The sequence below is a fragment of the Scyliorhinus canicula genome, chromosome 10 (genome assembly GCF_902713615.1).
Source record: "Scyliorhinus canicula chromosome 10, sScyCan1.1, whole genome shotgun sequence".
Taxonomy (NCBI): domain Eukaryota; kingdom Metazoa; phylum Chordata; class Chondrichthyes; order Carcharhiniformes; family Scyliorhinidae; genus Scyliorhinus; species Scyliorhinus canicula.
The window spans coordinates 176442062-176467362 of NC_052155.1; the positions used below are offsets into that span (position 1 = coordinate 176442062).

General features: G+C 49.4%; 1 protein-coding gene across 2 annotated transcripts in view; it reads left to right on the forward strand.

The window, feature by feature from the left end:
• LOC119972795 (transient receptor potential cation channel subfamily A member 1-like) overlaps positions 1–25301 on the forward strand; it is a 181522-nt gene that overhangs the window by 5618 nt on the left and 150603 nt on the right. For both annotated transcript variants that reach the window (XM_038810203.1, XM_038810204.1), the window contains exon 2: positions 15936–16053. In XM_038810203.1, the coding sequence (XP_038666131.1) occupies positions 15936–16053 (118 nt within the window). The remainder of the gene's footprint in view (positions 1–15935; positions 16054–25301) is intronic.

The following is a 25301-nucleotide window of genomic DNA, read 5'->3' on the forward strand; positions in this document are numbered from 1 at the left end:
CTCCCACAATCCAAAGATATGCAGGTTAGGTGGATTGGCCATGATAAAATTGCGCCTTAGCTTGCAGACTCCTTCTGCACTGTAGAGATTCTATGGTCTTACGGAATGTATGAAGTCAATGTGGGTATTTAATTTCTGGTGGAAATATACCCACAGTGACGCTGTCAAGGTCAGACTCTTCTCACCTCCCCTCTGGAGTTCAGCTCTTTTGTCCTTGTTTGGTAAGAAGTCTTACAACACCAGGTTAAAGTCCAACAGGTTTGTTTCAAACACGAGCTTTCGGAGCACGGCTCCTTCTTCAGGTGAATGGAAAGGCTTGTTCCAGAAATGTTTATATAGACACAGTCAGAGATGCCCCGGAATGCGAGCACCTGCAGGCAATCAAATCATCAAAGATGCAGAGAGAGAGATGCAGAGAGAAATCTTTGATGATTTGATTGCCTGCAGGTGCTCGCATTCCGGGGCATCTCTGACTGTGTCTATATAAACATTTCTGGAACAAGCCTTTCCATTCACCTGAAGAAGGAGCCGTGCTCCGAAAGCTCGTGTTTGAAACAAACCTGTTGGACTTTAACCTGGTGTTGTAAGACTTCTTACTGTGCTCACCCCAGTCCAACGCCGGCATCTCCACATCATGTCCTTGTTTGGAGCAAGGCTCTTGTAGTAATCCACAGGGAGGCAGGAGTTCCGTCACCACACCAATATTTATTTACAATAACGATATTACAGGAGCAGCTCCAAACAATGCTGCTAGCAGTCCAGTCAACTTAAGACTGGCTCACAGAGCCTACACAGGTGCTTATATGGGCCCCCTCAATGAGCTATCATTGAGGGAGCTCATACTCCAATTGGCCAACCAATAAAGCTAATTGGAGTTCATTACCCCCCTACCCCCCCCCCCCCCCCCCCCCCCCCCCCCCCCCTCCTCCCAAGGTCCGAGGAATTCCTACCAGCTGGCATTCCTCTGAGCTTCTTCCTGCTCCTCATGTCTGGGTCTGTCACCTCTGTCGTCCGCCGGGTCATTCTCCGATGTGGGCGGGGTGTACCTTATAGGTGCCCGTCTTTTCCTTGACGACCTCCTTGGAAGTTGTTCTTCCTCCTCCTTGGGGAGAGGTGTCGCGGCGGCCTCGTCGAACGTGTCCATCTCTGACGACTGGATTACGGGGTCTGGAGAAATTGCTCGGGGCTGGGGTGTAGGTATCCTTTCTGTCTGGGCTATCCCAGCTTGAGGCGGTCCTGCTTCGCCTGCCTCCAGGTGGGGTTCCGCTGCCCTTATTTGGTCTAGGTGTTTCTTCAGCACCTTACCTCCTATTGAAACCTCATAATATGGGCCCTGTTTGGGACTCTACCGTGCCTTTGACCCACGTTGGTCCATTCCCATAAGTCTTGGCCCAAACCGATGCCCCCACCTGGAAATGTCTCTGCTGCCGACTATTATCATGCCCCCTGTGTTGGGCCTCCTGTTGTTTCTCCACTTTCCCCGTTAAATTTGGGAAAAGGAGAATCAGCCTCGTTCGCAGCCGCCTTCCCATTAAGAATTCAGCTAGCGCTATGCCCATTGTGGAATGCGGTATGGTCCTGTAATCAAACAGCCAGCGGGAGAGCTTTGTGTCCATTGACACTGCCGGCTGCTTCTTGAGTCCCGCTTTAAGTGTCTGGACCGCTCTCTCTGCCAGGCCGTTGGTCGCTGGATGGTAAGGAGCCGTTTTGATGTGACGGACTCCATTTTCCTTCAGGAATTTTACAAATTCCCAACTTGTGAATGCCGTTCCATTGTCGGACACCAATACCCCCAGAAGTCCATGTGTTGCAAACGAGGCCCTGAGCTTTTCAATTGTCGATGCTGTGCTTGCCGCGTTTACCCGGTGGATGTCCAACCATTTGGAGTGGGCGTCCACTATCACCAAAAACATTGAGTCCATGAAAGGGCCGGCGTGGTCAATATGCAGGCGGGTCCACGGTCTGCCTGGCCATTCCCACGGTTGCAATGGCGCCGCTGGTGTCACTCTTTGCCCCTGTTGGCACTCCTGGCACCGATGTACCAAGGCTGCTATGTCTGTGTCCAAACCTGGCCACCAAATGTAGCTTCGAGCTAGCATCTTCATTTTAGACACCCCTGGGTGTCCGTGATGTAACTCGGTTAAGATTGCCTGACGGCCCTGAGCTGGGACTATTACCCGGGCTCCCCATGATAGAATACCGTCTTCTACGGTTATTTGGTCCCTTCTGCTCCAGTATGGGTGCATCTGGGGCTCCACTGGTCTTTCCAGTCCCCTGTTAGCAGTAAATACTTCATCTTGGCTAAAACTGGGTCTTTTTGCGTCCACCACCGAATATGTTGTGAGTCTACTGGTAGGGTGTCCAAAAAATTTAGAGTCATTACTGTCTCCTCTACTTTTGGTATTTGCAGCGGAGTGTCCGGGAGGGGATGTCTGCTCAAAGCATCTGCATTTGCTACTCGCGTTCCCGGTCTGTGCTGCAGAACGTATCTATACGCCACCAGTAGCAATGCCCAGCGTTGGATTCTAGCTGATGCAATCGGGGGTATTGACTTGTCTTCTTTTAACAACCCTAATAACGGCTTATGGTCCGTCACTATGGTGAATTTCCGCCCGTACAGATACTGGTGAAATATTTTTACTGCGAATATCACCGCCAGTCCTTCCTTCTCGATTTGGGCGTACTTCCTCTCAGCCATCGCCAAGGTCCTCGAAGCATAGGCTATTGGCCGTTCTTCCCCATTCCTTCCTCTATGGGCTAAGACGGCTCCTACCACGTAGGGGGATGCATCACAAGTGACCATCAACTCCTTCCTTGGGTCATAATGCTCTAGGACATTTTTGGATGACAGCTGTTCCTTAATGTCCCTAAATGCTCGGCTTTGGCGGGCGGACTATTTCCATTCTTGCCCCTTTTTTAGTAGCTGGTGGAGGGGTTCTAGGATGGATGCCCTATTTTCAATAAATTTTCCATAATAGGTTACCAACCCTAGAAATGATCGTAACTCCTGGACCATGGTGGGAGCTGGGGCTTATTTTATTGCCCTTACTCTGTCTTCTAATGGGTGTAAGCCTGATTCATCTACTTTATATCCCAGGTACGTCACTTGTGGGACCAGAAAAACACATTTTTCCCTTTTTAGCCGTACGCCTGCCTTTGCGAAACGCCTGAGCACTTCCTCCAGGTTCCTCAAGTGTTCCCTGTTTGTCCTACCCGTGATTAAGACATCGTCCAATTAAATCTCCACCTGCGGTAGTTCCTGCAGAATATTATCCATCGTACGCTGGAATATAGCGCAGGCTGATGACACTCCGGAAGGTAGCCTAGTATAACGAAAAAGGCCCTTCAGGGTGTTGATCGTAGCGAACTTCTGGGAGTCCTTGTCCAGTTTTAACTGCAGGTAGGCGTGGTTCATGTCCAGTTTCGTGAACAAAAGCCCACCTGCCAATTTGGCATATAGGTCGTCTATTTTCGGGATTGGGTATTTGTCCAGCAGTGCGTATTTGTTTACCGTCTGTTTGTAATCTCCACAGAGATGTATCGAGCCGTCTGGCTTCAAAATTGGTACCACCGGCGCTGCCCATTCCGAGAACTGTACTGGTCTGATAATGCCGTCGCGCCGTAACCTTTCTATTTAGTCATCTACTTTCTTCCTTAATGCAAAAGGTACCGGCCTGGCCGTACAAAATTTCGGAAGGGCTTCTGGGTCCACGTGCAAAGTTGCTTTGGTGCTTATGATTTCCCCCAAACCTTCCTGGAAGACCTCCGGGTATTTTGGAGTACTCCACTCAACTGCCCGCTTCCACTCTGGAAAAGTTTCATCCAATCTAATTTTAGGTCTTTCAGCCAGTTTCGTACAATTAAGCTCGGTCCGGAGCCCTCTACTATCGTCAACGGTAATCTGAGCAATTGTTTCTCATATTCCACGGGTACATGAGTCGTGCCTAGAACTTCCAGAGGTTCCCCCGTGTAGGTTTTGAGTTTCGTCGATGTTTTTGTTAGGGTTAGTGGCTGGAGTCCATCTTTCATTTTTCTAAATGCTGCCACTCCCATTACTAATACGGCCGCACCCGTGTCTATTTCCATTATTGTCGGCCGCCCGTTCACCCGTGGCGTAATCTTAATGGGTTCTGCTTTCTTTGTTGCAATATTATATAATTGTTCCCCTTCGGAGGAGGATGGGGCATCTAGGTTGTGTACTTCCCTGCGTCCCCACCTGCTATTCCTCTTTTGCCACCTCCTTCTAGGGTTTCTGTCGCTGTAACCCCACTCTGTCTGGTGCCAGAAACGGTCCTTCTCTGTTGGGGGGGAGGGGGCCTCAGCCGGTACTTCCCTCTGTCTTCAGTTAGTCCTGGCAGACGTGGGGGCAGTTCTGGGGTTTTCCTTTTTCCCTCTATTCCTCAGGCTTTTCCTGAGAGCGGCTATCTGGTAGCTGGACCCGTTGTGGTAGTTCCTCTCACAGGTATCTACCTCCATTGGCGTGCCCTGTAGTTCCTGTGCCCCACTTGCTGCCTTTTCTAGGGACAGTGCGAGCTGTAACGCCTGCCTGCAGTCTAGCTCCGTTTCCGCCAACAGGCGTTTCTGTATTGTGAGGTCGTTTATACCACACACTAACCGGTCCCGAAGCATTTCATTTAGCGTCGGGCCTAACTCACATTTTTCCGCCAGCCTTCTCAGGCGGGTCAAGAAATTTGTGACTGACTCCCTGTCTTCCCGCTTCGCTGTGTAGAATCTGTACCTACGCAAAATGAGGGGTGGTTTTGGGTCGTAGTGCTCTTTCACCAATTCCGTTAATTCTTGGAAAGTTTTCGTGTCCGGCGCATCGGGATAAGTCAGACTACGTATAATGGCGAAAGCCGAGGGTCCGCACTCCGACAGCAGGATAAGCCGTCTCCTTTCGTCCGTCAGTATATCATTTGCCCGGAAGAAGTAACACATTCTCTCCACATACTGGGACCAGTCCTCAGTAGCCGGGTCGAATGCCTCTAACCTCCCAAAAGACGGCATTTTAAAAATGGCAAGGCTTACCCTCCGAGTGCGGCAGCTGGTCTCCTCAAAATTCTTAGTTTACCTCGTCGCCACTGTAGTAATCCATGGGAGGCAGGAGTTCCGTCACCACACCAATATTTATTTACAATAACGATATTACAGGAGCAGCTCCAAACAGTGCTGCTAGCAGTCCAGTCAACTTAAGACTGGCTCACAAAGCCTACACAGGTGCTTATAGGGGCCCCCTCAATGAGCTATCATTGAGGGAGCTCATACTCCAATTGGCCAACCAATAAAGCTAATTGGAGTTCATTACAGCTCTAATGAGGTCAGGAGCTAAATACCTTGTCGGAACCCAAACTGCGCATTAATGAGTAGGTTATTGTGTCAGTGCCACTGGATAGCACTGTCAACGACACTTTCTATCACTTTGTTGATGATTGAGAGAAGACTGTTGCGGCAGCAATTGGTCGGTTTTGATTTGTCCTGCTTTTTGTGGACAGGACTTACATGCCCAATTTTTCACAGTGTTGTGTAGATGCCAGCATTTTAGCTTTAATGGGACAATACAGTGTGGATCAGAGAAAGAGAAATCAGAAAATTTTATTAACTAGAAGTTCTGAAGAAGCAAAGGGATTTCAGTATCCACGTACACTAAACCGTCAAATGCTAGTGTGCAGGTATAAAGTGTAATCAAAATGGCTCGGAGAATGATGGTCCTTTTCTCAAACGTGCTTGAATACAAAAGTGAAGAAATGATTCTTCAGTTATTGGTATTATATTACCATGGTATTGCTGAGACTCCCAACTAGATATATCGGAACTAAACCTCAAGAAAGATGTATTGGCTTTAAAAAAGGCACAATGGAGATTCACAGAATAATACTAGAGTTTAAAGGGTTAAATCATGAAGCCAGGTTGCATTAGCTTAGTTTGTATTCCCTTAATGTTAGAAGGTTAAGTAAGTGACTTACTTCAGGTATTTAAAATGATAAAGAGATTGAATAACTTAGACTCAGAAAAAGTATTTCAGCTGCTGGAGAAATGCAGAATAAAAGTCATAATCTTAAAATGGGCCACTTAGGCATTACAGAATTACAGAAAGACAAAATCACAGATGATTTCAGCACAGAAGGAGGCCATTCAGCCCAAGGTACCTGTGCTAGTGCTCCAAAGGAACAATTCACCTAGTCTTGTCCCTGTAGCCCTGTATATTCTTCCTTTTCAGGTAATAATTCAACTCCCTCTTGAATTCCTTGATTGAACCTGCCTCCGTCACACTCTCAGGCAGTGCATTCCAGATCCTAATTACTCGCTGCATAAAAATGTTTTTCCTCATGTCACCATTGCTTTTTAAAAAAAATTCTGTGTACTCTTGTTCTCAGTCATTCCACCGATGTGAACAGTTTTTCCCCATCTATTCTGTTCAGACTCCTCATGATTTTGAATCTCTCTCTCTCAATCTCCTCTTACCTTCTCTTCTCCAAGGTCCTGTATAGTATAGGACCAACTTTTCCAATCTATATAGGTCAGCGGTGGGCAAACTTTTCCGTGCAAGGGCCGCATTCAGAAATTCACAATTTTAAAGGGCCGCATAGTATATTAATTAATAGTCCCGGTCGTAACCAATTAGCGTGCGGCATATACCTCAGCGCTTCCCCCGGCGGCATCCTGCCTTTAGCCCTCTTTTTCTCTACTTTTCAAAAATGGCGCTTCACCCGGTTATGATTCTGGGCGCCTCATATAGAACATAGAACAGTACAGCACAGAACAGGCCCTTCGGCCCTCGATGTTGTGCCGAGCAATGATCACCCTACTCAAGTCAACGTATCCACCCTATACAGGTAACCCAACAGCTCCCCCCCCCCAATTAACCTTAAAAAAAAAATTATTATTTTTTTTTTGATGACTTGATCTTGGTGGGCCGCATAAAGACCTTTGGCGGGCCGCATGCGGCCCGCGGGCCGTAGTTTGCCCACCCCTGATATAGGTAGTTGAAATTCCTCATCCTTGAAGCCATTCTCATGAATCTTTATTGCACACTAATGATTTTACACCCTTTATTATTTATTATTCGAAGGTGTGTCACTCAGAACTAGACACAAGATTCCAATTGAGGCTGAACCAGTCATCTATACATATTTAACATAGCTTTGTTGTTTTTGTACTCCATGCCCTATTAATAAAGCCTAGGCTACTGTATGCCTTAATAACCACTCAACTTGTCCCCCCGCCTTCAATGAATTACGCTTTTATCCCAAGGGAGACTCACATTTAAAAAATCAAACTCTCAGTTATTACCTGGAAGAACTATGCCACAAATTTGCTCTTTTAAATAGAAACTTCTACTTTACAAGAGTTAAAAAACAAGTATAATTCATTTAAGCCTTATTTCACAAACCCTTATTCTTGAAATCCAAAATTCTTGACAGACCATTTCCCATTTTGTTTTTAATCCACCGAAGCTTTACAGGACATTGCAGGTTCTTTAACACTTCTCCTGGGGCAAAACCAAGATGTGCCACAGCTCTCAGGAATTCACTTTTATTCTTTTCAGTTTTGCAATCTCGCACTTTGACTTCCAGGGCTGTTTCCATCTGTGAAGATTCCACTACTAACCCCTCCTCTAGCTTCATGAGACAAATTTGACGATTTAAATTCTTCCTGAATTTGATTTAGACTTGATGGGTCCACTCACACTCCATACATAATGATTCCAGATCAGGAAAACCAAGATTCCATTTTTTTGAAATAATTTTTATTGGAATTTTTTACAGAAAATATAACAACAAACAATGAAATGTAACAAAATAACCCCATAATAACTGTAAAACCCCCCAGACCGTATCAGTGCATGTATCACACCCCCCCCCCCAACCCCAATGAACACCAAAAGAAAACTTAAAAATAAATTAAAGTTAAATAGACAAACATAGTCATCGTTCCCCCCCCCCCCACTTTTCCCTCCCCCTTCCACACCCCCCCCCCCCCCCCGGGTTGCTGCTGCTGCTATCATTGAGCCAGAAAGTCGAAGAACGGTTGCCACCACCTAAAGAACCGATCCTCTCAGGGCAAATTTGACCTTCTCCAGTTTGATAAATGCCGCCATGTCATTGATCCAGGTCTCCACTCTTGGGTGCCTCGCATCCTTCCATTGTAGCAAAATCCTTCGTCGGGCTACTAGGGACGCAAAGGCCAGCACACTGGCCTCTTTCGCCTCCTGCACTCCCGGCTCCACCCCAACCCCAAAAATCGCGAGTCCCCATCCTGGCTTGACCCTGGATCCCACCACCCTCGACACCGTCCTCGCCACCCCCTTCCAGAACTCCTCCAGTGCCGGGCATGCCCAGAACATATGGGCATGGTTTGCTGGACTCCCCGAACACCTGACACACCTGTCCTCACCCCCAAAGAACTTACTCATCCTAGACCCGGACATGTGGGCCCGGTGCAGCACCTTGAATTGGATGAGGCTAAGCCGCACACATGAGGAGGAAGAATTAACCCTCTCCAGGGCATCAGCCCATGTCCCGTCTTCGATCTGTTCCCCCAGTTCCCCCTCCCACTTAGCTTTCAGCTCCTCTACTGACGCCTCCTCCACCTCCTGCATAACCTTGTAGATGTCAGATATCTTCCCCTCTCCGGCCCAGACCCACAAAAGCACCCTGTTGCTCACCCCCCTCGCGGGAAGCGAAGGGAATCCCTCCACCTGCCGTCCAGCAAACGCCTTTACCTGCAGATACCTGAACATGTTCCCCGGGGGGAGCCCAAATTTATCCTCCAACTCCCCCAGGCTCGCAAACCTCCCATCAATAAACAGGTCCCTCAGCTGTCTGATGCCCGCTCTGTGCCAACCCTGAAATCCCCCATCAATGTTCCCCGGAACGAACCGATGGTTCCCCCTTAACGGAGCCTCCATCGAGCCCCCCACTTCTCCCCTATGTCGCCTCCACTGCCTCCAAATCTTGAGGGTAGCCGCCACCACCGGGCTCGTGGTATACCTCGTGGGAGGGAGCGGCCACGGCGCCGTTACCAGGGCCCCCAGGCTTGTATCTCCACAGGACGCCCTCTCCATCCGTTTCCATGCTGCCCCCTCCCCCTCCATCCCCCACTTGCGCACCATCGACACATTGGCCGCCCAATAATACCCCGAGAGATTGGGTAACGCCAGCCCCCCCCCCCCCCCCCCCCATCTCTACCCCGCTCCAAGAAGACCCTCTTAACTCTCGGGGTCCCATGCGCCCAAACAAAGCTCACGATGCTGCTGGTCACCCTTCTAAAAAAGGCCCTAGGGATAAAGATGGGCAGACACTGGAAGAGGAACAAGAACCTCGGGAGAACCGTCATTTTGACGGACTGCACTCTACCCGCCAACGATAGCGGCACCATGTCCCACCTTTTAAATTCCTCCTCCATCTGCTCCACCAGCCTGGTAAAATTAAGCTTATGGAGAGTCCCCCAACTCCTGGCCACCTGCACCCCCAGGTATCTGAAACTCTTCACTGCCCTCTTAAACGGGAGCCTCCCAATTCCCTCCTCCTGATCACCCGGGTGTACTACAAATACCTCGTTCTTGCCTAAATTTAAATTATAGCCCGAGAAGCCCCCAAATTCCGCTAACAGCTCCATCACCCCCGGCATTCCCCCTTCTGGGTCCGCCACATACAACTGCAGATCGTCCACATACAGCGATACCCGATGTTCCTCCCCACCCCGCACCAGACCCCTCCATCTCCCTGACTCCCTCACGCCATAGCCAGAGGTTCAATCGCCAATGCAAAGAGCAAGGGGGACAGGGGGCACCCCTGCCTGGTCCCACGGTAGAGCCTAAAGTACTCCAAGATCCTTCCATTGGTAACTACACTCGCCATCGGGGCCGCGTAGAGCAGCCTCACCCATTTGATGAATCCCTCCCCGAATCCGAACCGCTCCAGCACCTCCCACAGGTACCCCCACTCAACTCTATCAAACGCTTTCTCTGCATCCAGCGCCACCACTATCTCCGCCTCCCCCTCCACTGCCGGCATCATAATAACATTTAGCAATCTCCGCACATTCGTGTTGAGCTGTCGTCCCTTGACAAATCCTGTCTGATCCTCGTGTATCACCCCTGGCACACAGTCCTCTATCCTGGTGGCCAGGATCTTCGCCAGCAACTTAGCGTGAACATTGAGGAGCGAGATAGGCCTGTATGATCCACACTGCAAAGGGTCCTTATCCCGCTTCAGGATCAGAGAGATCAGTGCCCTCGACACTGCCTCCCATGCCTCATTGAAGGCTTGCACCAATAGGGGGCCCACCAGATCCGCATACTTTTTATAAAATTCCACCGGGAACCCATCCGGCCCCGGCGCCTTACCTGACTGCATTTGTCCAATTCCCCTGACTAGCTCCTCCAACTCTATCGGCGCCCCCAGCCCCTCTACCAGCTCCTCTTGAACCTTTGGGAAACATAGCCTGTTCATGAAGCTCTCCATCGGAGGTTCCGACCGGTACAGTTCCTCGTAGAAGTCTCTAAAGACCCCATTTACTTCTGCCCCCTTCTGCACTACATTCCCACCGCTATCCGTCACTCCACCAATTTCCCTAGCCGCATCCCGCCTACGGAGCTGATGCGCCAACATCCTGCTCGCCTTCTCCCCATACTCATACCACGCCCTGCGCCCTCCTCCACTGTGCCTCCGCCTTTCTGGTGGTCAACAAGTCAAATTTGGCCTGCAAACTACGCCGTTCCCCCAGCAACCCCTCCTCCGGTGCCTCCGCGTATCTCCTGTCCACATCCAGGAGCTCCCCCACCAGTCTCTCCCTCTCCCTCCTCTGCCTCCTTTCCCTGTGGGCCCGGATGGAGATCAGCTCCCCCCGGATCACTGCTTTCAGGGCCTCCCATACCATCCCCACCCGGACCTCCCCCATGTCGTTGGTATCAAGATACCCCTCAATACTTCCCCGGACCCTTCTACACACCTCCTCATCAGCCAGCATCCCCACATCCAGGCGCCAGAGCGGGCGCTGGTCCCGCGCCTCCCCCATCTACAGATCCACCCAGTGCGGAGCATGGTCTGAAATTGCTACGGCCGAATACTCGGCATCCTGCACCTTCGGGATCAATCCCCTGCTCAGGACGAAAAAATCTATTCGGGAATAAACCCTATGGACATGAGAGAAAAAGGAATACTCCCACGCTCTCGGCCTCCCAAACCTCCAGGGATCCACCCCTCCCATCTGGTCCATAAACCCCCTCAGAACTTTGGCCGCCGCCGGTCTCCTACCCGTCCTTGAACTGGACCGGTCCAGTGGGGGATCCAGCACTGTGTTAAAGTCTCCCCCCATGATCAGGCCCCCTGCCTCCAGGTCCGGAATGCAGCCCAACAAGCGCCTCATGAAGCCAGCATCATCCCAATTCGGGGCATATACATTAACCAGCACCACCTTCTCTCCCTGCAGCCTACTCTTCACCATAATAGATCTGCCCTCCTTGTCCGACACCACCTCAGCCGCCTCGAACGCCACCCTCTTCCCCACCAGAATCGCCACCCCCCGGTTCTTCGCGTCCAATCCTGAGTGAAAAACCTGCCCCACCTAACCCGTCCTCAGACGAACCTGGTCCACCACCTTCAAGTGGGTCTCCTGGAGCATAGCCACGTCCGCCTTCAGCCCCTTCAGACCCCCCCCCCCCCCCCCAGGCTAGGACCCCTCCTAGCCGCGACGCACCCTCCATGGTACTTCCGTGAGCCAGCTGACTTCTGCTGACCCCAGCAGCTCCCGCCAAAGCCCATCCCCTCCCGGCATGGGGTCATCCCCTTCTTGCCACACCTCCTTGGCACCGCTTCAGCGCGGAAAAGAAAACCTGTAGAGGCCACGCCCCCACCACCAGCTCCGCCCCCCCCTGCCCCGCAGCGCAGGAAACCAGAGGAAAGCCCGCGCTTTCATACTGCCACATCCCACCCTTCTGACGTAGCTCCCCAAAATCCAGTTTCACCCCAACCCCCAGCCCCATACAGAAGAGAAAACACAAACCCCCAACATTCCCCACATACCCCACAACCATACCCAACAGACAGATCCACCCGGAAACAGAGCAAAAAGAAAACCAGCATAAAAAACACGTGTCAAAATTGCAGAACAACAACAGCGAAAAACAGCAACGGCCATAGTGTGTCCCCAGACCCTAGTTCGAGTCCAGCTTCTCCGCCTGTATAAAGGCCCACGCCTCCTCCGGGGACTCGAAGTAGTGGTGCCGGTCCTTGTATGTCACCCACAGGCGCACAGGCTGCAGCATTCCAAATCTGACCTGCCTGGTATGCAGCACCGCCTTCGTCCGGTTGAACCCGGCCCGCCGCTTAGCCACCTCTGCACTCCAGTCCTGGTAGATTCGCACTACCGAATTCTCCCACTTGCTACTCCTCTCTTTCTTGGCCCAGCGCAGCACACACTCCAGGTCGCTGAATCGATGGAACAGCACCGCCCGCGGGGGTTCATTTGCCTTGGGCCTCCTGGCCAGCACTCTGTGAGCTCCCTCAAGCTCCAGGGGCAAATGGAAGGACCCCGCTCCCATCAACGAGCTCAACATCGTGGTCACATACAACGGGAGATCCGACCCCTCCAGCCCCTCCGCCAGGTCCAGGATTCTCAAATTCTTTCGCCTCATGCGAACGTCCAGCTCCTCCAAGCCGTCTTGCCACTTTTTGTGAAGTGCCTCGTGCAACTCCACTTTCCCCACGAGGACCACATCCTCCTCCTCCCGCTCAGCGGCCTGCTGCTGCAACTCCCGAATGGACACCTCCTGGGCCGCCTGGGTCTCAAGCAGCCTGTTGGTAGTTGCATTCAGGGAGTCCAGCAACTCAGCCTTCAGCTCCGCAAAACAGCGCAGAAGAGAAGCTTGCTGCTCCTGCGCCCACTTCCACCAGTCCTCGGGTGTTCCGCCGGCCGCCATTTTGTCCTTCTTCCCCCGCTTTTCTTGGGGAGCTGCTGCAGCTTTTTCCTTTGCCCCACTCCGGTTGAGCACCATAAATTATGGGGAATGCTCCTCTAGACACCTTCCCCCACCGGGATTCGTCGAGACAGCGCCGTTTGGGGCCCTCAAATCGGCCCAAAAGTCCTTAAGTAGCGGGAGCTGCCGAACGTGCGGCTTAGCTCCGCATAGCCGCAACCGGAAGCCCGAAAACCAAGATTCCTAATGGCTTCTATGTTCCCTCTTCTGATGGCTGGATGATACACCATTACATTCTCACAGTCCTCCAAGCTGGCCAACTGTTGCTGTGAGAAAACACACAGATAAACCTAAAACAAATGACTGCCTGCCTGAATTCTACCCCATAGCGACATGGCACACCTGGGATGTTTTAGATAGATATTTTAATTTATTATCTTATATTTTAACCTGGTTCTTAGATCTGAAAAGTGTATGGATACTTTAAGATCTTCACTTGCTTACCCGTTGCTTCCAAACCTTTCTTTGATTTAGGACCCACGTGAATAATTTAAACCCATTATGAAGACACTAAAAATTTTGCCTGTACCAAGACCCAGAAAGGTGCCATTATTGTTTACTGTTTTCATCCCTCTCATCTAATCCCTTTAAGTAAATATGGACTTCCCTTTAATTATAATTACCTTGGGTGTGTTTACCAATTTCATTTATCTTATATGTAAAAATCCAATTCCTAAAACCTATGAATTATGACATTAAACATTTTCACCACAATGCACATTTATACTGAGATCCTGCTGTTCCTGTACCCCCTTTAGAATTGTACTCTTTATTTTATTATTTCTCCATGTTCTTCCTACCAAAATCAATCATTTCCCACTTCTCAACGTAAAATTTTATCTGCCACTTGTCTGTTCTTCCACAAACTGTTCTTTTGAAGTTTTACACTATTCTCTTCATATTTCACAATACCTGTACTTCCAAGTTTTCTGTTGCCCATAAATTTTGAAATTGTGCCCTGTACATTATGGGCTAGGTCATTAATAAATAAATAAAATAAATAATCGCTTATCGTCACAAGTAGGCTTCAATGAAGTTACTGTGAAAAGTCCCTAATCGCCACATTCTGGCATCTGTTCAGGGAGGCCGGTACGGCAATTGAACCTGCACTTCTGGCCTTGCTCTGCATTACAAGCCAACTGTTTAGCCTACTATGCTAAACCAGCCCCTAATCTGGAAGAGCAGAGATCCTAGCACCGTCCCCTGAGGTCAACTCGCCTTCCTCCAGATTAAAAACATCGATTAACCACTGTTTCCTGTAACTCAATCGATTTTTTAGCCATGTCTGTTGTGCGGCACTTTGTCTTTTGGCAGTCCATGTACACCATATCAGCAGCATTACCCTCATCATCCCTCTCTGTCATCTCATCATCATTAAATTAAATTAAATTTTCACAGATAGTGGAAATCTCAAATTCCTTCCCCAAAGGACTGCAGATACAGGGTCAATTGAAATTTGAAAGATATATATATTTTGATATAATTTTGATTGGTAAAGTTATCCAGGAATATGCAACAAATCTCAGTAATTGTAGCTTAGGTAACAATCGTCCATCAACCAACAATAGTGGAACTGGATCTTGGAGCTTAATTATCCATTCCTGTTTCTATGATTTCTTGACAATTTGGTTATTTTGGTGCATGAATCTATAATGTGAGCAGCGATCAGTTAAAAGGAGTGTTAAAATAAATGTAGAATGGCTGGGGCCAGGCAGAAGGCAGTCAATAATGAAATAAAAAGGATGTGGCAGCAAATAGTACTGGGATGTGGCTGAAACCTCAGAAATGGTGAGACCGCAAGAATTGATGAGATTGAGGAGATGGCTGTGGAGATAGGTGTAAGGGTTGTTATGCAAGGTGTCTGAATGAGGATAGAATGCACAGAAATCAAGAGAGAGGCAAGGAGAATGTAGGTATAGGTTGAAATTATTCAGGATACAAATACAAGGAAGCAAAATTTCAGAAGGGCATCGACCAAATAGAATCATAGAATCCCTACAGTGCAGAAGGAGGCCATTCAGCCCATCGAGTCTACACTGGCATTCTTAAAGAGCACTCTACATAGGCCCACTCCCTCACCCCATAATCCTACCTAAGCTTTTTTGTTTTGGACACTTGGGTGCAATTTAGCGCCCCAAGTAACCTTCCAATGACAGGGCCAGTGTAATTTAGTGTTAATGTAAGCCTACCTGTGACACTAATAAAGATTATTATTATTATTTGACAAGTGGAGTCGGGTTGGGGGAGTGTGATTTAGAGTCCGACTTGCTAAAAGTGGCAGAGCTTTGAATATGTCACACTTATTGTAGGGTGTTTTATTGAACACCAGCGAGGAGAGCGTTGCTGTAGTTAAGGTTTGAGCTAATAAAGGAATGTACATGAATTTTAGTGGTGGTGTGGCTGAAATTGAGGCGGAAGTAAGAATGGGAACGTTGCAGATTTGAAATCAATGACTGATCAGAATTTTCCAATGAATCATCAATTACTTCCCTCTCTGTGTTTCCCTCCAGAATGCATGATCACTTGTAAACAAGACCCTTGCCACCTATAAGCTCTTTGTGGATGACTACATTAACATCATGGTTTTGTCTGAAACTTGATTCAAAAGGTGCTGATATTGTACCAAAGCCTCATAGTCTGATAATTCTGTGCTGCCCAAACAGTCTTTGTGGCAGCTTGGCCCTAACCACAAATCACACCTTGGTCTCTGTGTAGCCTGGCATCTTCTCCCTCGAGCAGCACGTTCTATTTCAGTTGTTTAAAGTCTTTGTTCTTTATGGGGTCCTGTGGTTGTTGACAAACTATAGCAATGATATTCTACATCTATCTGAATGTAAAATAAGACAACAGTAACAGTACAGACTGCTTATTTGGACTGCAGTGTTTTATATGAGGATGCAGTTATTCACTAATAATCATAGAAAGAACTTTACCTTGTTTTCTACACTGATTTTAGGTTGATCCTGAATTGAAACGAAAAAAAAGGAAAGATCAGTCAAAATTAAGTGGAATTGCCAAAGTTAAACGAAAATATTCTTATAAATCCAGACGGGCTGATAAGAGCACCATATCAGGTAGGTGCAATCCTAAAAACATTTCAAATTTCACAAAAATGTTTCAAAAGACCTTTGATGTTATTGTATTTGCATGAAGCAATTTGGGTCTGTCGTTCTGTTTCCGCCTGTTACGTGCAGTTCTTTGTTTGGGGCATGAATTATAATGTGCCCTACGCATTATGCTGGTGAAGACCAGAAAAAAGTCATTGATGGTCTTTACCTGGATTGGCGCTAGACATATGCAAATATGATGAGGCCGAGTGGCAGCATGCGATCTAATGGAAAAGTTTCTAAGCGTCATTTCAGGTGGGTTTGGCTGGTGGTTTCTCCCTAGCTCTAGTCGACGAGTTCCCCACCACTGTCTAACCACATTTAGTCAATTTTCTGGGCCCCGGGGAGTTTCTTGCTGGGCTAGCCCACACTTAGAATGATTTTCATCACTGGAGAGCTGGTTAGATCACAGGAAGCCATTAGATCGGACTTCCATCTTGAAAATCAGATGGAAATTACCTTTAAATTGCCTTAATTAGCTTTGTGCCGCGTCTGGGTGGGATCTGGATCGCTCGGCGCTGATCCCGATTTGGGCCTCTCCCTCGATCTAACTGGCTCACTCGATACTCGCCGGGTGCAACGTGACCGTTAAATCGCGCCTGCAGCATTTGAATTAGCCTCTCTATACTGTATTGTGAAAATGTGGTCTACATGCACCCAAACAGCAATTCTTAAAATGCTGGCTCCAATGAACCATTCATTAAATACAGAACTGGAAGGTACAGAAGTGGTAGTGCTCCTGTTAGCTAAACTACACTGTTGCCAAATCCTACTCGGCCCCTGTTCAGCTTCTGCCCTCTCTACGGATTGCTTTCCATTAACAAACACCTCCTACCCCATTACTATCCCTGGACCTAACAGAGAGCTATGAATGCAGTTGCCAAAATTTTATTTTATTTTTTATAAATTTAGAGTATTATTTATTTATTTTTCCAATTAAGGGGTAATTTAGAGTGGCCAATCCACCTATCCTGCACAAATGCACTGCCAGCAGAGGTGGTGGAGTCAGAGTCATTAGGGACATTTAAGCGACTCTTAGACAGGCAGATGAACAGCAGTAAATTGAAGGGGTGTAGGTTATGTTGATCTTAGATTAGGATAAATGGTTTGCACAACATCGTGGGCTGAAGGGCCTGTACTGTTCTATGTTCTATCATTGGGTTGTGGAGGTGAAACCCATGCAGACATAGGGAGAATGTGCAAACTCCACACAGACATTGACCCAGGGCCGGGTAATGAACCCAGGTCCTCAGCGCCACAGTCCCAGTGCTAACCACTGCGCCACATGCCACCCCAGTGACCAAAGTTTTAATCGTTTTAGTGCTGAGGTGACTGAAAACTAAGTAATTTGCTTTTTCATTTGCGGAATGTGGACTAAGCCAGCTTTCAGTGCCCATCCTTAATTGCACTTGAGAAAGTGGTGGTGACACTGGGTGGCGACATGTAAAAGCGGGGTTTGCACTTTTGGTTGCTCCGGCCGGGATCTATATTTATTTGGATGTTTTAACCCCTTTATTCATTCTAAACAGGTACAACAGGTTCCTCTTGCTCCAAATTCATACCCCAAAGGAAGGGGAAAGAAACCAGGAAATCTGGAGTAGATATTCCTTCCACGGACTCGGGGGCCTTGTGGAATTCTTGAGTAGCAAAGATAGTGACCGCAGAACCACAGCCATCAGCTGTCTTGATTACAATGGATATATTATTGGATGCACCTGCTGAGGCAGTGTTTTTCAAAGTGGGGGTCATGACCCGCAGGTGGGTCACGGGATGATGTGAAATAGCTCGCCAAAAGGTCTGCAAAAATGATCCGCGAGGATTGCCTGACCATGTTGCCCATTTTGTCCCTGGGTGAATTCTGGCTGCAGTACACTATGTGGCCACATGAGGCTGAGTAAAGGCCGGTGCTGTGGGCTTTCTATCTCCCTGGGTCATTCTTATAGTCACCGCCACAGCCTCCAGCAGCCCCTCCCGTTTGTGCAGCAGCTGATCAGCCAGGTTAGTCAGCACCTGCACCTACAACTGAAGAGTTTAAAAGAAAAAAATTAATTATCTTTAAATTTATTTCCTGTAGATTCTCCTCCTGCACAGTGTTAGTTTCCAGCACCCATTTTTAAAAATCAGGCCTGCATCTCCCACCCAAAATCAAGTGACTGCTGACTGGAATATATTTCCACAAGTACCCCAGTCAGTAACTCATAGCTGGAACACTGCCATCTACAGAATTTCACAGACAATTCTTGTGTAGCCTTTGGGGATCTCCCCACCTTTCAATTGGTCCATTGTCACAACGCTGATTTATGTTTGTCCCAATCTGAACTTGGCTCTGGGGCAACGGGTGTGGGTTTGGGAACTCCATCCATCCCAGTTAGGGGGGAAATGCATCTGTTCAAGTACAGCTCACACAAAGAGACCGACTTCAGGGTTAACATGTTGAATCGGATGCCACTGTTACCATTGTCCATTAATCTTGAATTTCTGTTACCATTAACGTTGTCAGTGTTGGTTCAATTTCTGCGTCAGTTAATCTTGTTGATGTCTGTTGAGTTTCAGTTACTCTTAACCTTGTCAATCAGATCTATGTTTAAAGTTGTGCTGTGTGTGCGTAAGGGGTTTAATGCATATTTTAAATTGGGATCCGCTTTCCATGCACTTCCTGAGATCAGACTTTGCGATCAATGGAGAGTCTCCTTCCTTCCCCATCAGCCCAAAATCCAGACGTGTTTCCAAGAAATTCCTCATTTCCCCTTCAAACACCTCAGGACTCGCACACTGATCTGTGCTGAAATATTTATTTAAATTTCCAAATGGCAACAAAAATAGAAAATATATTTTTATTTACATTATTTTACATGTAATAATATAGAAGTGATGATACAGAACAATGAATGTTATATTTGAAGAAGGAACTACGGAGAATCTATTGTGAACGTGGCGAGGGTCGCGAGAGGTGGCCATTTTGTAAAAATGGGTCGCCAGAAAAAAAGTTTGAAAAACACTGGGCGAAGGAATTTAATGTACAATTTAAAAAGCACTTTGAGAGGCAATGGAAGTTGGTCTCTGAAAGATTATCTAAGTTGATTGAGGAAAAGTTGAGCCCAGAGGGAAATGCCCTTCTAAGACTTTCATTAATTCAATGTAGGACTTATCTTCTGGTTTTGCTGGGTGAGCTAAATCCTGTAGTAGCATAAATGTTTGCGGCCAGCTGAACCAAGAAATGTCATGACCATTAGGATCTCCAGTGTCTGATTTGCTATTAGAAACAATTGGAATATTGTCTCATATGAATCACATGTCTCATAATCCTCATCAAACACACCGTGGCCCCCATTTTTCCTGCCATTTTTGGATGCCAGCTCCTCGGAGCTACACTTCCTCCTTTCTAAGTTTTAATAGGTAATATGGCACAATCGCTTTTAACAAGCAACTAGAAATTATTTTCTGTTTTGCCTAACTATAGTTCGACTATTTCCCCGAATAGAGACCCTTGCAGAGTCGGTCGACTTCGAAATGCAACCATTCCCTGCAGCCCCTTTAGCTTCCCCACGTGCCTGTTCCCTGAAGCCTAGACCCTACTTCAACACAAGCAAGTCAACCGCAACTGACTTCTTACTCACAGTTGAAGTCAAAAAATGTCTTTTTAACCTTCTGCATTGTGACAGTACTTTGCCCGACGTCTGTGCAAGTCCGGTCTTGAGAATCTTCCGTTGTTCCCGATGCCGTCCCACTGTTCGTCAAGAAATCTTCCTTTTGCAGCGAGTTTTCCGACCTCAATCCTCGTCGCCAGTGTTCTCTCCTGTTATAGTTCTTTTTTGCCACAAAGAGAAATGGGTATGTAGGTGCCCACACTCTGAATTCTTCTAAAACACAATGAAATGAAAATCGAGAGGTTCATTAGAGATGTTGCTCATACAATCAAAAATGATAATCTCCCCAAAGCCCACACACTCTGCTGACGTCACTACACATCACGTGATGCAAAACCAGCAGGAATGTATTTTCTGATACAGAACACAATGGTTGTAGTAATCCACGGGAGGCAGGAGTTCCGTCACCACACCAATATTTATTTACAATAACGATATTACAGGAGCAGCTACAAACACTGCTGCTAGCAGTCCAGTCAACTTAAGACTGCTCACAAAGCCTACACAGGTGCTTATACGGGCCCCCTCAATGAGCTATCATTGTGGGAGCTCGTACTCCAATTGGCCAACCAATAAAGCCAATTGGAGTTCATTACACCCCTCCCTCCCAAGGTCCGAGGAATTCCTGCCAGCTGGCATTCCTCTGAGCTTCTTCCTGCTCCTCATGTCTGGGTCTGTCACCTCTGTGTCGTCCGCGGGTCGTTCTCCGAAGTGGGCGGGGTGTACCTTATAGGTGCCCGTCTTTTCCTTGACGACCTCCTTGGAAGTTGTTCTTCCTCCTCCTTGGGGAGGTGTCGCGGCAGCCTTGTCGAACGTGTCCATCTCCGACTCTGACGATTGGATGACGGGGTCTGGAGAAATTGCTCGGGGCTGGGGTGTGGGTATCCTTTCTGTCTGGGCTATCCCAGCTTGAGGCGGTCCTGCTTCGCCTGCCTCCAGGTGTGGTTCCGCTGCCCTTATTTGGTTTAGGTGTTTCTTCAGCACCTTACCTCCTATTGAAACCTCATAGGATATGGGCCCTGTTTGGGACTCTACCGTGCCTTTGACCCACGTTGGTCCATTCCCATAATTCTTTTTTTTTTAAATAATTTTTATTGAAAAATTTTGAATTTATACAACAACAACGAACCATAATAAAATACCAAAAATAACAATAATATTAGCAATCATAAACATTCGCCCCACCTCCATGAACAACACAGCATTTTAACAACAACGTAAATTAACACAATATTAAGTTACATAATAGAAACTACAATAAGGAACACCCCCCCCCCGGTTGTTGCTGCTATTGACCAAGATACCTACCTTTGAGCCAGGAAGTCCAGAAAAAGCTGCCATCGTTTATAGAACCCTTGTATTGATCCTCTCAGGGCAAATTTGACCCTTTCCAATTTTATAAATCCCGCCATGTCACTGATCCAGGTCTCCACACTTGGGGGCCTCGCATCCTTCCACTGCAGCAAGATCCTTTGTTGGGCTACTAGGGACGCAAAGGCCAGGACACCGGCCTCTTTCGCCTCCTGCACTCCCGGCTCTACCGCAACTCCAAAAATCGCGAGTCCCCACCCTGGTTTGACCCTGGATCCAACCACCCTTGACACCGTCCCCGCCACCCCCTTCCAGAATTCTTCCAGTGCTGGGCATGCCCAGAACATATGGGCGTGGTTCGCTGGACTCCCCGAACATCTGGTGCACCTGTCCTCACCCCCAAAGAACCTACTTATCCTAGTCCCGGACATGTGGGCCCGGTGCAGCACCTTAAATTGGATGAGACTAAGCCTCGCACATGAGGAGGAAGAGTTGACTCTCTCCAAGGCATCCGCCCAAGTCCCATCCTCTATCTGCTCCCCAAGTTCCCCCTCCCATTTAGCCTTCAGCTCCTCCACCGATGACTCCTCCACCTCCTGCATTACCTTATAGATGTCAGACACCTTCCCCTCTCCAACCCACACCCCCGAAAGCACTCTGTCCATCATCCCCCGCGAGGGCAGCAAAGGGAATCCCTCTACCTGTCGCCTAGCAAACGCCTTTACTTGCAAGTATCTGAACATGTTCCCTTGGGGAAGCCCAAATTTATCTTCCAGTTCCCCCAGGCCCGCAAACCTCCCGCCAATAAACAGGTCCCTCAATTTACTGATGCCCACCCTTTGCCACCCCCTAAATCCCCCATCCCTGTTCCCTGGGATGAACCGATGATTGCCACCCAGTGGAGCCTCCATCGAGCCCCCTGTTTCCCCCCGATGCTGTCTCCATTGTCCCCAGATTCTTAGGGTCGCCGCCACCACCGGGCTCGTGGTAAACCTCTTAGGGGAGAGCGGCAACGGCTCCTTTGCCATGGCACCCAGGCTCGTATCTCTACATGACGCCATCTCCATTATTTTCCACGCCGCCCCTCCCCCATCACCCATTTAGGCACCATTGACACATTGGCCGCCCAGTAGTACCCCAAAAGGTTGGGCAGCGCCAGCCCGCCTCTATCCCTCCCTTGCTCCAGGAACACCCTCTTCACTCTCGGAGTCCCATGTGCCCACACAAAGCTCAAAATACTGCTAGTCACTCTCCTAAAGAAGGCCCTGGGGATAAAGATGGGCAGGCACTGAAAGAGGAACAAGAACCTCGGAAGCACCGTCATTTTGACGGACTGCACCCTCCCCGCCAACGACAATGGCAGCATGTCCCACCTCTTGAACTCCTCCTCCATCTGATCTACAAGTCTGGTGAAATTATGTTTGTGGAGAGTTCCCCAGTCCCTGGCCAGCTGCACCCCCAGGTACCTAAAGCTCTCCCCTGCCCACCTAAGCGGGAGCCTACCAATTCCTTCCTCCTGGTCTCCAGGGTGTACCACAAACACCTCACTCTTGCCTAAATTTAGTTTATAACCTGAAAAGTCCCAAACTCAGCTAGCAGCTCCATCACCACCGGCATCCCTCCCACCGGGTCCGCCACATACAGTAACAGGTCATCGGCATACAACAACACCCTATGTTCCTCTCCACCTCGCATCAAACCTCTCCACCTCTCTGAATCCCTCAACGCCATCGCCAGCGGCTCGATTGCCAGTGCAAACAACAAGGGGGACAGGGGCAACCCTGCCTGGTCCCTCGGTAAAGCCGGAAGTACTCCGACCTCCTCCCATTCGTGGCCACGCACGCCATCGGGGCCTCATATAGCAGCCTTACCCATCTAATAAACCCTTTACCAAATCCAAACCTCCCCAACACCTCCCATAAGTACCCCCACTCCACTCTATCGAAGGCCTTCTCCGCATCCAGTGCCACCACTATCTCTGCCTCCCACTCAATCGCCGGCATCATGATGACATTCAACAATCTCCGCACATTCGTGTTCAGCTGCCTTCCCTTCACAAAACCTGTCTGGTCCTCGTGTACAACCCCTGGCACAAAGTCCTCTATCCTGGTGGCCAGGAGTTTTGCCAGCACCTTGGCATCTACGTTGAGGAGAGATATGGGCCTGTATGAACCACACTGCTGGGGGTCCTTGTCCCTCTTTAAAATTAACGAGATCAGCGCCCGCGACATTGTCGGGGGCAAAGTCCCCCCTTCCCACGCTTCATTAAGTGTCCGCACCAGCAAGGGGCCCACTAGGTCCACAAACTTTTTATAAAATTCCACCGGGAACCCATCCGGCCCCGGTGCCTTCCCTGACTGCATCTGCCCGATCCCCTTAACCAGCTCCTCCAGCTCAATCGGCGCCCCCAACTCCTCCACCTGCTCCTCCTGCACCTTCGGGAAAGAAAGCCCGTCGAGGAACCTCTCCATTCCCCTCCTCTCCCCCGTTGGCTCCAACCGGTACAGTTCCCCGTAAAAGTCCTTGAAGACCTCATTCACCTCTACCCCCTTCCGCACCACATTCCCACTCTTGTCTCTCACTCCAGCAATTTCCTTAGCCGCATCCCGCTTGCGGAACTGATGAGCCAGCATCCTACTCGCCTTTTCACCATGTTCGTACACTGCCCCTTGTGCCTTCCTCCACTGTGCCTCCGCCTTTCTAGTGGTCAGCAAATCAAATTTAGCCTGCAGGCTGCGCCTCTCCCCCAACAGTCCCTCCTCTGGTGCCTCTGCGTACCTCCTGTCTACCTCCAGCATCTTTCCCACCAGTCTATCCCTCTCACTCCTCTCCCTGTGTGCCCGGATGGATATCAGCTCCCACGAATCACTGCCTTCAGGGCTTCCCAGACCACCCCCACCTGAACCTCCCCCGTATCATTCACCTCGAGGTACCCCTCAATACTTGGCCGGAACCTCCTACACACCTCCTCCTCCGCCAACAACCCCACGTCCAACCGCCACGACGGGTGCTGGTCCCGCACCTTCCCCATCTCCAACTCTATCCAATGTGGAGCGTGGTCGGAGATTGCAATGGCCGAATACTCGGCCTCCTCCACTCTCGGAATCAGTCCCCTACTCACCACGAAGAAGTCTATCCGAGAGTAGATTCTATGTACGTGGGAGAAGAAAGAGTACTCCCGTGCCCTCGGCCTCACAAACCTCCAATCCACCCCACCCATTTGGTCCATAAACCCTCTCAGTACCTTGGCCGCCGCCGGCCTCCTACCCGTCCTGCCTCCAGATCCGGGACCCGTCCCAACATACGCCTCATAAAGCCCGCATCATCCCAATTTGGGGCATACACACTAGCAAGTACCACCTTCTCTCCTTGTAGCCTGCCCCTAACCATAACATACCTACCCCCCTTATCCGCCACCACCTCCGATGCCTCACACAACACATTTTTCCCCACCAGAATCGCCACTCCCCGGTTCTTCACATCCAACCCAGAGTGGAAAACCTGCCCCACCCATCCCTTCCTCAGACGGACCTGGTCTGCCACCTTCAGGTGGGTCTCCTGAAGCATTGCCACATCTGCCTTTAGCCCCTTCAGATGAGCAAGTACCCTCGACCGCTTCACCGGCCCATTCAATCCTCTCGCATTCCAGGTGACCAACCGAATCAGAGGGCGTCCCGCCCCCCTCCCCCGTCGACTAGCCGTAGCCCGTCGACTGCCCGCCCCAGGCCAGCACCCCCTGCCCGACCCAGTCCCCACAGCGACAACACCTCACCTCTGTCCCCCCAGCCCCCACCATCTCCTTCCTGACCCTACCAGCAGCAACCCGGTATTCCCCTTTCCCCCCCTCCCTTCCTCCCCAGGCTAGGAACCCTCCTAGCCGCGAACCATCCTCCATTGTACTTCCGTGGGTCAGCTAACTTCTGCTGACCTCGGAAACACCCACCAATAACCCGACCCCTCCCAAAGTGGGTTCATCCCCCAATCTATCCCTCCTCCAGGCACCGCTCCAGCGCGGGGAAGAACCAGTTAAGGCCCCGCCTCCCCCCCGTCATCGTCTCCACCCCCCAGCCCCGCAGCGCGGGAAACCAGAGGAAAGCCCGCGCTTTCGCACTGCCCCACCACACCCTTCTGACGCAGCTCCCAAATACCAGCCCCCCTCCATACCCCCACTCCGACATAGAATACAACAAACCCCCCCAACCCTCCCCGCAAGATACAAAACTCAAACAATGTCCCACAGCAAAAAAAACATAACAG